This window comes from Strix uralensis, chromosome 1 (genome assembly GCF_047716275.1).
Source record: "Strix uralensis isolate ZFMK-TIS-50842 chromosome 1, bStrUra1, whole genome shotgun sequence".
Taxonomy (NCBI): domain Eukaryota; kingdom Metazoa; phylum Chordata; class Aves; order Strigiformes; family Strigidae; genus Strix; species Strix uralensis.
In genome coordinates this window covers 108613006-108629162 of record NC_133972.1, presented here as the reverse complement: position 1 = coordinate 108629162, position 16157 = coordinate 108613006, and the positions used below count along the sequence as shown (strand labels likewise).

Below are 16157 nucleotides of genomic sequence, written 5' to 3'. Positions count from 1 at the left end.
TTAAAAGAAAAAGCTTAACATAAATTGAATGAAGAAAGAAACAACTCCTTCTCTCCCCATTAAATAGAAGAAATAGGCTAATTCTGGGAGACAGTGCTCACTAACTGCCAGGGTGCTCAAACAGGCTATCAAGTGGTTTTGGTTTTCTTCCCTGGTTTTCTTGCCTATTTTTGGCAGCATTTCCACTCAAGTAGTATTACCCTGAGTGATAAGACGACATGTTGCCCTGTTCCCCTTTGCCAGCAGTCCAGTTTCAGTTCTCACGGTTGTATAGGGACAAAATGGTTTCCTGTCCAGCGGGCGGCAGGCAGCGCAGCCTGCCTTGGTGGCAGAAAACCCAAGGGGAGCTTTGTCCTGGGAGGCTGAGAGAGGTCCCCTGCCCTGCTCCCCTAGGGATGGGGATCACCTGTAGCACCGGAGCAAACAAAGGTCTCTACAATGACTTTGTCTAACAACTTTGAGCCATTTTTCTCTTTTTCACGTGATTTATGTTGTACAGGCTCGTAGTTATAGTGGGAGGGGTAAAAGACCCCCTTTCCACTGGTTTTCATGGTCCTACAGAGAGAAAATGTCTGTTGTGATACAATCAATGAGCTGGGACTGAGCATCTCTCTGCTTTAGTGCTTGTTTTGACCTTTACTTCTTCCTTGGGCCCTTAATGTCTCTGTTTACTTGCTCAGTAAAAAGGGAGACAGTAATACACTAGCATAACTTCCAGATGTGTCGCAAGGATTAATTAGTGACTGTGTCTGAAGTGCTATATAAGTGATAAATAATGTTATCAGTGCTGGAAGTTGTCTCTGCTTGAATAGTGAATGGCTTCATAATTATATTTTTTCAGCCTGCACTCTCTAAGCTGTTATTTTTCTTAATGACCACTGTAGTCCTTCAGCTCTGTTTTTCTTCCCAGCTACTCTGCAGCAGCCCCAGCTGACACTAAATGCCAGGGGATGGGAGCAGCTGGGAAAACAATGCAAAAGGGAGCCTGTCGGGAAGCTGAGAGGCACAGCTCTTCCTGACAGCTCTGGGCAAGGAAGGAAACTTGAAATACCATCCAACGAGGGAGGCTAATTCATCATCTTTTATTGAACCATGAAGAATTTAGGGGGGATGAAGGAAAAATGTTGCAACCAACCCAAATCCCAGATTCTGTATTCTGTCTCTCTTCGTCCACCAATGGGCAATTGCTGGAGGCATTTGGACAATGCCCTTAAAATTATGCTTTAACTTTTGGTCAGCCCTGAAGTTGTCAGTCAGTTGGACTAGATGATCGTTGTAGGTCCCTTCTGACTGAAATATTCTTATTCGATTCGATTCGATTCTATTCGATTCGATTCGATTCCTAAGAAAATGCCTTTGATTTCTAGGTGTGTACTTCATATCCATAAGGCTTCAGTGATTTATGACACTAAAGTTTATATAAATTCTTCATCAGCTGGAGGGGCTTCTGTGATTTGGTTTGTTTGGGGGATGTGAGACAGAATCGAGGATAATTCAGCCACACACCAGCACAGGTTTTGGAACTGCTGGCATTATCCATCTGCTGCCGTTATTACTCCTGTGACTTCTCTCTAACCATTTGAGCCTCCAGCTTCCAACCTGCTGCTGCATGGCTGCTGTGAGCTGCCTGTGCTCTCTCCTGCTCACTCATAAACCTCTTTCTTCTACGCCATGGACACCTTTCCATGCATTTTCTAAAAGTTTTTATACTGAGGTGGAAACTTAGTGAAAAGGACAGTTTCTTTCAACACTGAAGAAGCAATCTTGCTGCAACAGGAAGTACAGTCCCTGCCTTTCTCTCTTACATTGCTGTACATCTTTCTTTCTGTATAGACATCATTTAGGATTTTCCTTGCTTGCTCTTTGCTATAGTTTTAATGAAGCTCTCTGTATATTCTCATAATAATTAGACAAGAAGAGTTTTATAGATGAATGGCTATAAATTTTGGGTTTGGATTACTGAAAGTTTCCATAAAACCAGTGATGTCTGGGCAAATACAGAGGGAAATGCACATTGCCATTATGCTTGCAGGGCTTTCACAGAAAGGTATTTCACTTTGCTTAAATTATACAAAAATTAGACAGAAGACTTTCAGGTAAAAGTCAGTCACCCTTCCCTAATAGTAAGTGTGTAAGAGAACATGTGTGGAAACTTCTGGTGTAAATTTGATCGGGCAAGACAGGTATTAGCCTTGTTATAATCCCCCTGCCCTCAAACCACCTGGATAGTTATGACTGGAAGGGACTGAAGTTAATCTTCAGGAGATCACCCTGAACAGCCATAAAGGATTTGTCTTTGCTTTCTACTTTCAAAGAAGATGAGCAGCCTCCAGCTACTCTTGCACTCCATCCTTGCCTTGCACGATGTATTGTCTATCTAAATTATGTGCTTAACTTAGTATGGTCAGGAATTCATCAGGCAGTCATTCAAACAAAGTTTAATGGCCAAAATATCAGCCAGCCTCAAAGTCATCCAAAGCAGACTTCTCCTATGTTTTACCACCTCAAGAGACCCAAGACCACATACCAGATCTCCAGTGACTGTCAAGTCAACAGCAAGAAGAGCCCTAGCAGAAGGCATTTATCTTACATCTTCCTCCAGACTAATTCAGAAATCTAAACCCTGAGTGGATCCTGATTATTTAGATATAAGGAAGAACTTCTTCACTGTGAGGCTGGTGAGACACTGGAACAGGTTGCCCAGAGAGGTTGAGGCTGCCCCCTCCCTGGAAGTGTTCAAGGCCAGGTTGGATGGGGCTTTGAGCAACTTGATCTAGTGGAAGGTGTCCCTGCTGATGGCAGGGGGGTTGGAACTAGATGATCTTTAAGGTCCCTTCCAACCCAAACTGTTCTATGATTCTTGTTATTGCCAAATACAGTTATTTCTTTAGGTGTGGCTTTTGTCAACCTTGATTAGCCTGACCAGTTCCTATTTCTATTCCTGCACATTAAGGCAGGGCACTGCAAGCGCCTGGAAGTAAATGCAAACTCAACATGCCTATGGGAAAAAACAGACAACAGAAAAAATGATGTGTTTTCATTGCCTGAAGGCATGTCAAAAAACTTTCAGTCTAGTGGAAAGGGCAGAACAAAGGACCTGTCCAAAGCCTAACCACAAAACTTTGATGGCACAGGGAAGGCTGTAATAGCCTTTGTTGGATGATGGTGTCTTCTATGTGAAAAAATATTTTTCACATATGTGCTGATGACAGCTAAAAAAAGAACCAAAACACAACATGGGATGACAGGATAAGAACTCATCTATTGTAGCATGCAGGATTACAGTAAATCCTAACCAAAATACAGGGCCAAATTTTCAAGTGATAGCACTGCAGTTAAGTAAGCAAGACTGACCTAAATGAGAAGTTGGCCCAGGAGCTGCAGGGTGAAATCCCATGCTAATACAGGCAATTCAGTGTACAACTGCATGGATGAAATGAAGTCATTCACATCATTCATTTTTTTAATGCTATGGGATCTAAAGAAGAAATGTTTGGCCAAAAAAATGTTCTTCTTCTAAGGTCAAAGTGTACGTTACTGAGGTCTCATCTGGTCTTTGCTGGCCTCCTGTCTGTAGTCTGTGGCTTTTGGCATGGTAACAGTTGTTGAGTTTGTTTTCCAACTAGCCTTCTTGGCAGACATAATTTATTTTCATAGGTCTTGTAGGAACTTGATATCTCTGGGACTCTTTGCCCTTCTATCAAATTTGGCTGAATTGTTATTATGAGAAACGTGCTCAAGCCAGCATTTTCAGATAAACCTCTTTTTTTCTTTTTTTCAAGAAACAGGCTACAATAGTCACATTCAGTTTCTTCTTGCTTTTTATACTCTTATCAATATAGTAGCTTGCTTCCAAAAATCATGTCAAGAAGGGAAAAAAAAAAGTCAATTTATGACAAGAGTGTCTTGATCAGCAGGAATTAAAAGAGACATCCCCTTTCATCAAGTAGGAAAGGCTCCACAGCACTCCACACATTCACTTTTTACCCCACAAAAACAAATGACTCACAGTTGTGTTTTCATCAAGGCAAGCTGTTGCCATGCACATGGCACATAGATCCCTTAAGGAATAAAAATTTAATTAGACAGCATGAGGCAGAGTGTGACAATATAAAAGGAAGGAGTTAACAAGGAAGACAGATTACAGCCAGGTTTCCAAAGAATCATAACCAACCACGACAAAGAAATTAAATGCTGTGGAGATTAAAAAAAAAATAAATGTGAGCATGTCCTTTCCATTTTTACAAACAATACTAAAAAACAGATTACCTTTGTGATGCTAAATACTTCTAAAAAGTTTTCGGAAAAGGAAAGATGAAGACTGGACATGGAAAGGAGAAAGCAGAAAATTCATTTGTTATGCAAACTTGAAGCACAGAAGCTTTTCTCTGCAAAACTCTGTGGAAGAGCATCCATAGTAAGCAATTTTTTATTTAACCCTGAGAAGTGTATGAGCAAAGCCACAGCAATATTTTAAACTGTGTGCTTTTATGAGGACAAAAATGACATGGCCTTCTCCTCATGGTACATAGTAAGGATTTCTTCCTTCACTGGACAGTGAGAACATGCAGCAGCTCTTGGAAACCACTCAACATCCAATCTGTGAGGGACCAAGGCAGCTGAAGCTTAATAACTCATATGAAGCAATCTGAAAAGGGGTTAAAGCATCTCTCCATTCCAGGCTAGCTCTCATCATCACTATGGTCCAATGAAGATCATATTTCATGCAAATTAGCAGAGGGTTGTGGATTATTTCCCTTAAATAAGCATCAGGAAGACATTGCTGGGGGTTTACTTCTGCTGCAGGACACTTTCTTGCCAAACACTTGCTCACCCAGCAACTGTACTCTTCCTCAGCCCAATCCTGAGCGAAATTGGAGGCAGGTCCTAGCTCAGGTATGTTTTCCAGACTCTGACAGGGAATCCTCTTCATTACGGTGTTGACTGATGCTAAACATGAGCATCTCTATAGCTGTTTCTGCCTTAAGTAGGCAGAAATTGGGGGGAAATTGTGCTTCTCTGTCAATTAGGGCTATTACCTCTTGATTAAATTCTCCTTCAGAAACTCAGGGAGATGCATGAAGCAGGAAAAACGAGGAATGACAAGAAAAGCCTCCCCGTACAGACAGCTACCAGAGAAAAGGATGCAACATTTAAATGTTCACAAAAGGGAAATTTTATCTACCTGCTAACAAGTCTGCAAAATTTTAGGCCAAGCAGCAAACACTTGAGAAAGCTTTGCAAACCTTTGAAACTGGGGAGAGATCTGCTGCTTGAGACAGGCAATGTAATCAAGACAGCATGAAGAAAGCTGTGCTCAGCTACAGCTGTTTACTTGCTGCAAAGCCATTTCCCCATGTCCCAGCTCATAGAGACAAGAGGCACGAATTTGTATTGTCCTATTTGTACAGTTGCTTTCCAGAGCAGAAAGGTGTATTTTTTTTTATTACTCCCCCAGTAATTCATAGCACTTGAATAAATGGAGCGTGAGCCTGAGGCATTTGAAAGCAGAGCATGTTTGGCTTTTAGGCTTTCCTGCTTGTCACAATCTGTAGCTGAGCAGAGTTAATGATTAAAGGGAAGGAAGGAAAAACAAACTTCCCAGGGAAGCCAGTGGCCATAGCACTTGGCACAGCACCTGTGTTTCCATGTAAATGATGTAAGTCCCTGCATGCACCTGCCTGGAGGTCTCCCCTTCTTGCTCTCCTGCTCCTGCACCTTCTCCTGTCAGAAGACTTGCCCCAACCTGTGAGGCAAGGAAATATCTGTAGGACCCCAAAGGCAGAGAATAAAAAATCAAGCCTCTTGACCAGTGAGCTGACAAGCTTTTACCTTTGGCCTCCCCTCAGCAATCTCATCGCAGGGTAGCTGAGGCAGTGAGGGGCTCCCTGTACCCTCCCAGCCTGGCCGGTGCGCTGGTGCAGCCCCTCACTGCCCCGGCATCTCAGCTTGGCACCGACCCCAGTGCCAGGTGAGAGGTGCCCTCTCACACCACTGGCCAGTTGCTGGATCCCTGCCCAGGCCGTGTCTGCAAAAACTGCCTCAACTCTAATTTCTTACCTGTGAATAGTTATTTTGTCCCTTTTAGGGATACCTGAATCTTGGCTGTACAAACCACCGATACTACTGAAAAAAAAATCTGCTTAATATAATTACATGACTGTAATTGGTTGCTATATCTACAAGGCTTTTAAAAATGTTAATAGTCCCCATATTGCCTCCTTATTTCCCTAATGACTGCCTTTTCTTGCTATTTGTCTTTGTCCACCTCCTTTCTTCTGAGCAGCTCTTGGAGTCCCAGCTGGGGTGCCCCCTCCTGAAGCCATCTTAGGGCTCCCAGGACATTGAACCAGTACAAATAATACCAGGGACAACACATTTGGCTAGTAAAATCCTGCCTTGGCTCCATAAATCCTGGAATATTGCATAGACAGTACTTTTGCCTGAATACTTTTCTCCCTGTTTCTGCAGCATGCTCTTGTCTAGGTGTGTAGCTCCTGATGAACCACTCACAAGCTTCCCAATGTCTCTACCTCACTGTAACAATGCCGCAGCCCTGATTTGGAGGCGAAACAATACACAGCCAAAATCTAAAAAAGCCAGAGAACTGAACTTGCTCCCTAAGCCATCAGGGAGGGATCAGCAGCTCCACCCATCTGTCCCACTGTCCTGGCTCTGCGCTGCAGCCTGCCTAGGCTGCCCCACTGCAGGCTGCAGACATCCAAAATCAGATTACGGAGTCAGCAAATACAGCAGGAATCTGCAGTTCATATCCTTGCTTGGACAAGGGGAACAAATCATACTGATTACATGTGAGGCTTTTTCCAACCTTTTAATTTTTTTGGAACAGAAAGGCAATCAGAGCAAGCTACTGGTCTGTAACACCAGCAGGTTGATTGTGGACATCAGGTCTCCCAACCTTGGTTGCTGCTTGGAAGTGGCATGGCTTATTTGATCTTTTTTTTTTTTTTTTTTAATCTTCTGGGATTAGGGGTTTTTTGGTAAATGTAAAGGTCACCTTTGAAACCTAATGGTCATAAACCAAGGTGTATCATTCTCAGTGTAAAAATTTGTAGTACACAAATAATTTTGCCTTGAGCACACATCTTGGGTAAGCCAGTTTGTGCAGTACCTTTTACTTCACTTTTATGCTTTGGGAGTAAATGTTGGGTTTTGGTAAACCCATTACCACTTGTGTTTCATAAGTAGAATATTCATGAACAGATTGTCCAGTTTGAAAAAACACTGTAGTGTAACCCCTTGGACTAAAAGCTGTTGGAGCTATGTAAAGATTGCAAGTATTTCAGGTATTTGCTTGATGTATCCCATAGTTTAAATCAGTTAAAAATAATTTAAGAAAAGAGTCAGTCCTATTTTTATGCAGATAACAATGTTCCTGCCACACAAAGCTCAATGAAGTGGTGGTTAATAGCTGACACGAAGTTGAGCAATAAGCTTTCTTAACAAATGACTAGTCTGAACTCCACAGTACACTTTTCAAATATCAGCTATGATTATTGTTTCAGAAATAATTTATCCTACTGGGCACAGAGGAGGATAATTTCAGAGTACTTTACAAGCCTATTGAAGTCGGCAACTGATAGGCTTGTCTAACTCCTGTGAGGTGTCTCAAAGTGCCACGGTGCCGTCAGAAGGCAGTTTAAATAGCATGAGGGCAAGTTAAAATGCCAAGGGGAAAGAAAACTGTATGTGTGTGTGTGTTCAGTGGTGTGCTGTGTCCCTAGTGCCGGCACCTGGGGGGCCAGCAGTGAGGACCACCTGGGGCAGTGGTGTGGGTGCCCAGCCACGCAGCCCACAGGGCTTGCTGGCCACCACAGCAGGGATGGAGTATCCTGCAGCCATGCCCTGGGACCTGCTCAGGGCCAACAGCAGGCCCCAGGAGGGGGACTGCCACCTCAGGCACATCCCTGTGGGATCACGGCTGGGTGTTTCATGCCCTAACCAGGAGCTGCCAGCCCTCAGTGTTGTACCCCAAGGATGCGCCCCAGGGGATGCACCTCACCTGCCCTACAAAGATCCATGTGGGTGCCCCATTCCCATTCCCAGATTCACAAACTTTCCATCCTCTGGCACATCCTAGTCCTGTGTTACCCTAGACAGTGGAGAGATTAAAGAGTTTCACTTGTTCTAAGCAGAGTTCCCTCTTGGTTATTTTGACTTGATGTTTATAAATCAAAGCAAATTAACTTCCTCCCCTGATTTCAGTGTAGGATCCTCTGCATTGACAGTGCTATTAAAGATTTCTCTATAAGCTCATAACAACTCTGTGCAGGTAAATGCTCATGAGCTGATTTGCTCAGAAGTAAGGTGAAAACAAATCAAATTATACCGTAAATGACCACTCATACTCTCTGCCTATCCATCCACCTATAGATATCTTTTTTCTGTTATTACTAGCAGCAAATTAAGGCTTTTGGGAAATACCAGCCACATCTAAACACATGAGGAAAGATGGTGCAAAGGTAGACCTTAGCTTAACAAACCTAGGTGGAAGATATCTCATTTTCTTTTTGCTTACCTCATCTGTGACTTTACATCTCCATCACTGACTGTGGCAGGGGCTGCTGAGCAAAGGCTCTGTGGCGTTACCACTTGAGAGCAGCTGGAAATTGCTATCATCATCTGGCTACTACTGAATGGGTGGGTATGGCCAAGGACATTTTGCGGTGTGAGGCATCTTCAGTTTCCAGTGTGGTTTCAAATACCCATCCCAAGTGAGAACATGAGCTGCAGTTACTGTGTGTGCTCAGAGGTGACAAACCTTACATAGATCTCCTTCTACCCCATGCGACTTTTTGCAGAACAACACAATTGCTGCTCTGGTTCATGCTTTGCAGAATCACAGCCTAAAGGAGCACATAAGGCAGTGAATTATCCGAGGCCTGGACATGATACATCCAGGGCATCACACAGAGCATGCACGCCCACTGTTCACTCTGTCTGGACAGGACAACAGTGTCCTTCCCTAGGAGTGGGGTTTATATTTGCTCAGCCTCTGAACAGCCAGGCAGGCTGCACTGAGCTATGCACTGAGAAAGTCACTCATGGTTTTGTGTCATGTTATTAAGAAAGAGATTGTGCAACCTGATGAGCCTGAAATAGTAGCTGAAAGAACGAGAAACTGGGTTGGAAGACCCAGGAAGACACAGCTGTAGTCCTAAGACCACCTGGACATAGAGATGATAAAACATTTGAAGAGCTTTTCTTCAGGGGTTGGGAAGAACTTATTTTATTATCTTGTAATAAATGCTACAAAGGTATGCCAAGAACCAGTCTGGGTTATCCTCCTCCCTCCCTCCCTCCCTCCCTCCCTCCCTCCCTCCCTCCCTCCCAGAGAGGGCCACCTCCCATGGGACGGGGAGAGGAGCCAGGACCTGCTCCGTGCAGGTGCGGAGGGTAACATTGGATTTCATTAATTACTTGGGCAAGATTGACGAGGTGAGCTTCCCAGCCCAGACACAAAGCTTATCTGACCAGAAGCTTTTCCCCAGGGTGGGTAAATTGTACTTTGTGTAGCCCAGTCAGACCAGACACCCTAACAGTTACTGCTAAGAGAAAGATATCATGCCTGATGAACCTAAGCATTGTATTTCACCTGTCACAGTGATGCCTGTCAAAACATATAACCTGACAAGTCCTGAAAACTCACTATGTCTAAATTGATCATGGGGTTGAGCAGATGCAAAGGGAATGTGAACCACTTGAAATTCCATGCTATTAACCCAGAAACACTGACAGGGCTTGGTGCCAGGTCTTGAACCAGTTGACAGGCAATAATAAGTGACAATCTAGCTCCACTGACACCTTTCAAGGCTGATGATCTAATGAACTACAGAGATGTAGTTCAAGGATAAGGACACCTTCCTGAAAAGCACAAGTTGAAAATGAGCAGCATGAAAAATGCCATAACACACACTCACACAAAACCAAACACCAGTGGTATAGTGGGAACAGTTGGCTAAAGAAACAGACGTCACTGAAATATTTTGGGGTCTCCAAATACTGGTCTTCCAACTGAAAACTTAGTTGCTACGAAGCTATTCATAGGGCTTATTTTCAAAAATTCCATGGTGGTGTCTTTGTGGGCTTTTAGAAGCATTATCCCCAACTGTAAGGATGCAATGATCCTGGTGGTTATCTGTGAGTGAGGAGAGATTTCCTTCAGCAAACTCTTCTAGTGCCCTTAGCAATTTTCATGTGCATGTTGTTTTCCCCATGGCAGAACACCATCACGGAAGAAAAAGTTCGAAGGATGAAGGAGCAATTCGTGTCTACCTACGATGTCACCACAGATGGACGCTTGCAAATCCAAGAGGTGTCTATCCCGAACCCCAGCCCAGGATTTCTTTTATAGAAGGATGGAGAATTAGGACAGACTTTTTAGTAGTGCCTGTAGTGATAGGACAAGGAGTAACAGTTTTAAACTAAAGGAGGGTAGATTCAGACTAGATATAAGGAAGAAATTTTTTATGATGAGAGTGGTGAAACACTGGAACAGGATGCCCAGAGAGGTGGTAGATGAGGTCAGGTTGGATGGAGCTTTGAGCAACCTGATCTGGTTGAAGATGTCCCTGTTCATTGCAGGGGGGGTGGACTAGATGAACTTTAAAGGTCCCTTCCAACCCAAACCATTGTTTGATTCTATGATTAGGGCCTATAGCAGACTTGGGAGATGTGGAAGATAGAGCCTGGGTGGGGACAAGATGAGTCATGGAGATTAGCCAAATCTCTTGGGTTTTTTCCAAGGCAACAACATGCCCAGCTTATATTTCCCATACTGGGTCAGCAGCCACCCAAGTTTTTTCTTTTCTTTACTTTCATGGTTTGGGTTTGTTTTGAGGGATTTTATGTTTTTTTTTTCCAGCTTGCAAATATGATCTTGCCAGATGATGAGAACTTTCTGCTGCTCTTCCGACGGGAAACTCCCTTGGACAACAGCGTGGAATTCATGCGGGTCTGTATCTCCACTTCCACCTTCCCTAGAACATAACATGGGAAATACATGGGTATTGTGGAAGCAAAACATGTTCTGACCTATTCAAGTGGAACAGGTTGTACATTATTTACACCAGCAAAGCAGAGACATGGTAGCTAGGACTGGACCAAGGGCACCCGGAGAGTTCATTAAAGTTCGCAAACCCTCTCGGCCACCTATCAGTCATGTCACAAGAGACAAAACCTTACGTAGTACCTAACCACTGATAAATTCAGCCCTGTTGGGAGCTACAGCCAAAGCTGCAGCTCCTCACCTGCAGCATAGCACCATTTTAGCCTGAAGCATTAGCCTGGCTGGGTGTGGAGTGGAAATCTCCATAAATTGGACCAACTGAGGAGCATAAGCCCATAAGGTTTCCTTAACCTTGCCCAGTCTCCTTCCAGTCTTTGCCCCTACGTATTCCAGCACAGAATTTCAGTTTTTCCAAGTCTGCTTGCAGTTACTTTTATTTCACATCCGAACTGGAGGCTTCTGCAGATCAGTGGCCAGTTGTGTATGGTCTTGACTTTTACTCAGGGCAATAAATGAAACTGAATGTACAAATTAGGTAAGAAATGCAAAGTGGTTTCTTAGTCCTTTCTTCCTTTCATAGACAGTGTGTCTGCATTAAATATGTAACAGCATCATGTCACATGTACAGCATCCAAGTGAGAGTAAAAGCTATTGTGTCACAAGTTTATTTTATTTCATCTACAATTAATTAAATATTGGATAATGCAACAGCTTGCTCATTATAGAAGCCCTGATTTGAATATTTACAATCTATCACCAGAGCAGATGATTAACTGCAATATTTATGTGGTTGTATCAATCTATCCCCATTCAGATCTGGCGCAGTTATGATGCTGATAGCAGTGGATTTATTTCAGCTGGCGAGCTCAAAGTAAGTTATTCAAACAAGTCTCTTTGGGCCTGATCTACAGCTCACTGATGTCAACAGGAGCCTTTCCATCACCTTTACCAATTTTCTGCCTTTTTGTGCAGTTGGCGAATGGCATTTCTAGGTTGTTCATGGAGAGTTTAAGGACTGTGGACACTCCAGCCTTCTGGCACAGCTGCAGGGACCCTGCCAGGAGGGAGGATGCTCTGCTGTTGCCCTTGCCTCCTTGCCTCGTCCCATGACCTCACTTGTCTCGGTGACCTCCAAGCACTCAAGGAGCCCCTGAGCACTGCCTCACCTTGGCTTTGCGCATGTGCCTCTCCCAGCTAAACAGAGCCAAAGCCATTGTATTTTATTAATGGGATTTCCTTACAACCTCCTCCTGAGCCTGCAGATTTTCTGAACACTGATTTATTTTTAAAGTTCAGGCCATCAAGGCAGAAACCTGTTCAGAAACCATAACTCAAAGGCTTTGAGCCAGCCAGGCACAGAAGTCCATCCCTGGGCTGCAGACCCTGCGCTGATGTCTCAGTGTGTGGCTCCAGCCTGTGCCCCAATAAAGACATAAGAGGACACTTAAGTGTTTTGCCGAATGGCAAATACTTTGATTTGAAATCAGTTAGCAAATATTGCAAGACTTATTTTATCTTCTGCTTATCTTGTGACTTAATTATCACTCATTCCAGTATGCCTGCTCTGTGGAAATTTGGTTATTTTATAATTTATTTGAAAAAATATGTTTCAACTAAAAAAATGTGAAGCTTATATGAAATTGAAGACACTAGTACTAATCAGGAATGTGCAATTAGATTCATGTAACGCTGCTGAATTTGGATTGAATTTCTTACTGTCATTTCTTGAATTTACTCTAAAGAATGAAGTTCTTATTTTATTCTTCCTTCCTTACTACAGGATTTCCTGCGAGATCTCTTTTTGCAGCATAACAAGATGGTTGCTGAAGTAAAGCTGGAAGAATATACTGATACCATGGTAAGAAAAACCAGTGTTGTTTAGGTTATAGTACTGCCTAAAAATCTCCTTCAGAGTCAATGTCTATAGGGCCATAAGTGCCCTCTTAAAAGGTGTATCTTCTCCAAAATGTCCCTGTAGAAAGCTAGCACATGCTGCTGCTGTTTCTTTGCACTGCACTGGACATCAACTGTGAACAGCATTTCAAATATTTTTGCTTTAAGTTGAACTGTTTCCTATGAGAAAACAGCTCGACTTTACACCAAAGCAAACTGAGCTCTAAACCCCGTTAAAAGGGGGTGAGGTGCATCCTTCTTCAGGGTATATTCAGCCTCAGCCAGACCTCCAGCTCCTTCCCTCCCTCCCTCCTAGCGAATCTTTTTGCTCCCAACATGCAGGTATCCGGCTCTTCTGCTCTGCAAAGCCCAGCAAGCCTTGCTGGCTCCCTGCTGCTTCCCTGAAAGACTGGGAGGTTGAAAGCTTCAACTTTTCCCCTGCTTTATCACAATATAGCTTTTATACTGCAATCAGCAACATAATATTTGGTGTAAGTTTAGCATCAGTCACCTGGATTTCAGAGTAACTTATTATATCCAAAAATAAGAAAAGAAAAAAAAAGCTAATTTCTGATGTCATTCTCAAGGATAGCATTTGCCTTCCTCTAGCAGACATATACCATTGCAATTTTTTAAATGATTTTCAGACGGAACTGCCTTGAGTATTGACTCAAAATCTGTGCTTATACCTAAAACCCAGCTTGGTATGCAAGCAAGCAAAGAGCTCTCCACATATTTTGCAATACCATGTTATGTATGCATGATGCATCTGTGCCTAGAAATGTGACCCTTTTGAGCAAAATGAAAAACTGTACCATTACAGAAGAGTGTAGACTTTTTTTCATATTTATAGGACAGTGAAAGGAGAGTAATGTGAGCTACAGAAATTATTTTCCAACTGGCAGAGCTTGAAAATAATAAAACCCCAGAAGCTACAGCTAGAACAAAAATCTTTCTGGTAACATTTACAGGTAGCAAATAGCTTTTATGCTGCTCCATTAAGGTTTCCATCCCCAGTGGCTAATCTCTGATCAGGTGCTGCAGAATAGGCAGTCTGAAGCTTGTAGACATTGGGCGGTTCATTTCCTCCAACTCCTTTCCCTTTCCCATAATTTCCCAAGAAAGATCCGCATTTTCCACTGCCCCAATGCAGCTACATATCAATGCAGCCTGGGGCTGGCACCCTCAGGAGGTCTGGTTTCTATTCCCATAGGTTTTTATAGATTGGCTTTGTATCTTTGGAGAGGCAGGTTAGTCTCTATGTTACAGGATAAGATTTGATCTGGGAGAAGGGATGCTTTGTATATCTGGGAAAATCTATGACCTGAAATGCAGATCTGGCTCATGAGGACAAAAGTTTGCAAAGCTGTAATGCCAAAAAATCAGAAATGTTAATGGTTATTAGAAAATGAGGATATGGCAGATGAGGCTTTTTTCCCTGCAATTCTTTGCTATAAACTGAAGATCAAGGATATTTACAAACACATCTGATCCCAAGAGCTAAGGCAGGGTGTGAAATTACAACACGTGTAATCTTACCCTGTGATATCTTGTAGTAAAATAGAGGATCTGAATTCTGTACGTCATGGCAAAGTATCCACATGGACAGCATCTCTATAGTAGCAGATACACTTCACAAAATGATTGCGTGGGAACTTATCTGAAGTGGGAGGCCAAAATTACAGGAGAGAAGAAAGATTTAGTCTTACTTTGCAGTGCTGGATTAAAAAGGGAGAAGTGAGTCAAGGAGGCAAGAGCAAAGGCCAAGAGTCAAGGCCCAGGGCAGTGAGAGCTCTTTGTTCTCTCTCTCTGCTTTCCACATAGAGTGGGGAGCTGTGGAAGTGGAGTCCCAGTGGGACTCTGTCACCATGACCACTGTTTGGGAAAGCAGGGGGACAGTGGCCCTTACATTTCATTTCTGAGGCTTTCACGGACTTTCTGTTGTATCTTTAGCAACCAACAGCCCAATTCCTTTACTGCAGAATGGAAATATTTATATTTCTCTCCCCTATTACTTTGCTCTCACCTTTTTATCTGTTTAGAACACAAGGTCTTCGGAACAAGGACCTGTTTCTGCTGCACACAGCTACAGGATCTCTCAGGCTGGCCCATCTATCCAGTTCAGGGCTTTCAAATGCCACTGTAATAACATTCAGTTCAAATAAGCTGTGTCCCAAGGAGCTGTAAACCCATCTGTCTCCACAGGAATTTACAGATCTCTGCCACCTTTTCTATACATCCACAGCCGGCTGCACACATCTTAAGCAGCTACTGACATACTGAGTGGACCCCAGAGCAATCTGGAGATAGGAATCAAGAGATAGGAAGGGGAAAAGACAGAAACTATAATTTTAATGAAACCAGCCCAGATGTGAGTAAAAAAAGAAAATAGGTAATTTATGATTCTGTGCTGGGTATTTGCAGCTTTATCTTGTGAGAAGTGTGAGTAGATATCATATCAACCAGGGCATGCTAAATACTTGCCACTTATGCTGCTGTGAATGATCCACCACATTTTAAAAAAAGCTGGGAAGAGGGAGAAAATATTTCTTTTGGAAGAGATTGGTTGTCCTCAGAAAGGAACATCACTTTATCAGGTTGCTTAGAAGCCATTTCTTAAGAGGCTATTCTGTTCCCTCGTGACCTTGACATCCTCTCTTCAGAGAACACCGATATAGATCAGGGATTTGATGAACAAGTGACGAACCCCTGGAAAGAAAACAGATAGTGAATGTGTTGGCATTGCAAAAGCCCCGTGAGTCTGCTAAATCAAATCTTAAAAAGCACTAAAGTCACTGGGGAAAGTCACAAAAGAACATTTAAATTCTCGAGACTCTTCATGGAGGAATTAAAGTAGCAACCCTGTGCTGAGGAAGCCCCTTTGCAGGCACAGTTCTTGTTATTTTTCATAACTACTTATATATATGTGTGTATCAATATTCATTAAGTGGGTATTAATATTTATTTACATGCTCACTTGCATGAGAAGATATATAGTCATGTGCAGTTCTGAATCCTTGAAAACAGTTGGTAGGTCTGTCACCTTCCCATGGGCATAGTCTGAGAGCTGCTGACAGGGTGCAGGCTCTTGGAGGCTGAAGCCAAGCCTTGTATTGCTCTGCTATTGTAGTGCTAGCTTAACTGTGTTAATGAAATCTCTTATGACCACCAAAGAAATGGTGTAATAATGGAAAGACAAATATTTATTGTATTGACAAAAGCCTAAATAGAGTTT

The 16157-nt window shown here is 42.9% G+C and overlaps 1 protein-coding gene across 1 annotated transcript in view; it reads left to right on the top strand.

Moving 5' to 3' along the window:
• Positions 1-16157, top strand: part of SCGN (secretagogin, EF-hand calcium binding protein) — a 28501-nt gene that overhangs the window by 2700 nt on the left and 9644 nt on the right. Inside the window, exons 3-6 of the mRNA XM_074893230.1 lie at positions 10244-10336; positions 10886-10975; positions 11844-11900; positions 12810-12887. Coding sequence (XP_074749331.1) covers positions 10244-10336; positions 10886-10975; positions 11844-11900; positions 12810-12887 — 318 coding nt within the window. The remainder of the gene's footprint in view (positions 1-10243; positions 10337-10885; positions 10976-11843; positions 11901-12809; positions 12888-16157) is intronic.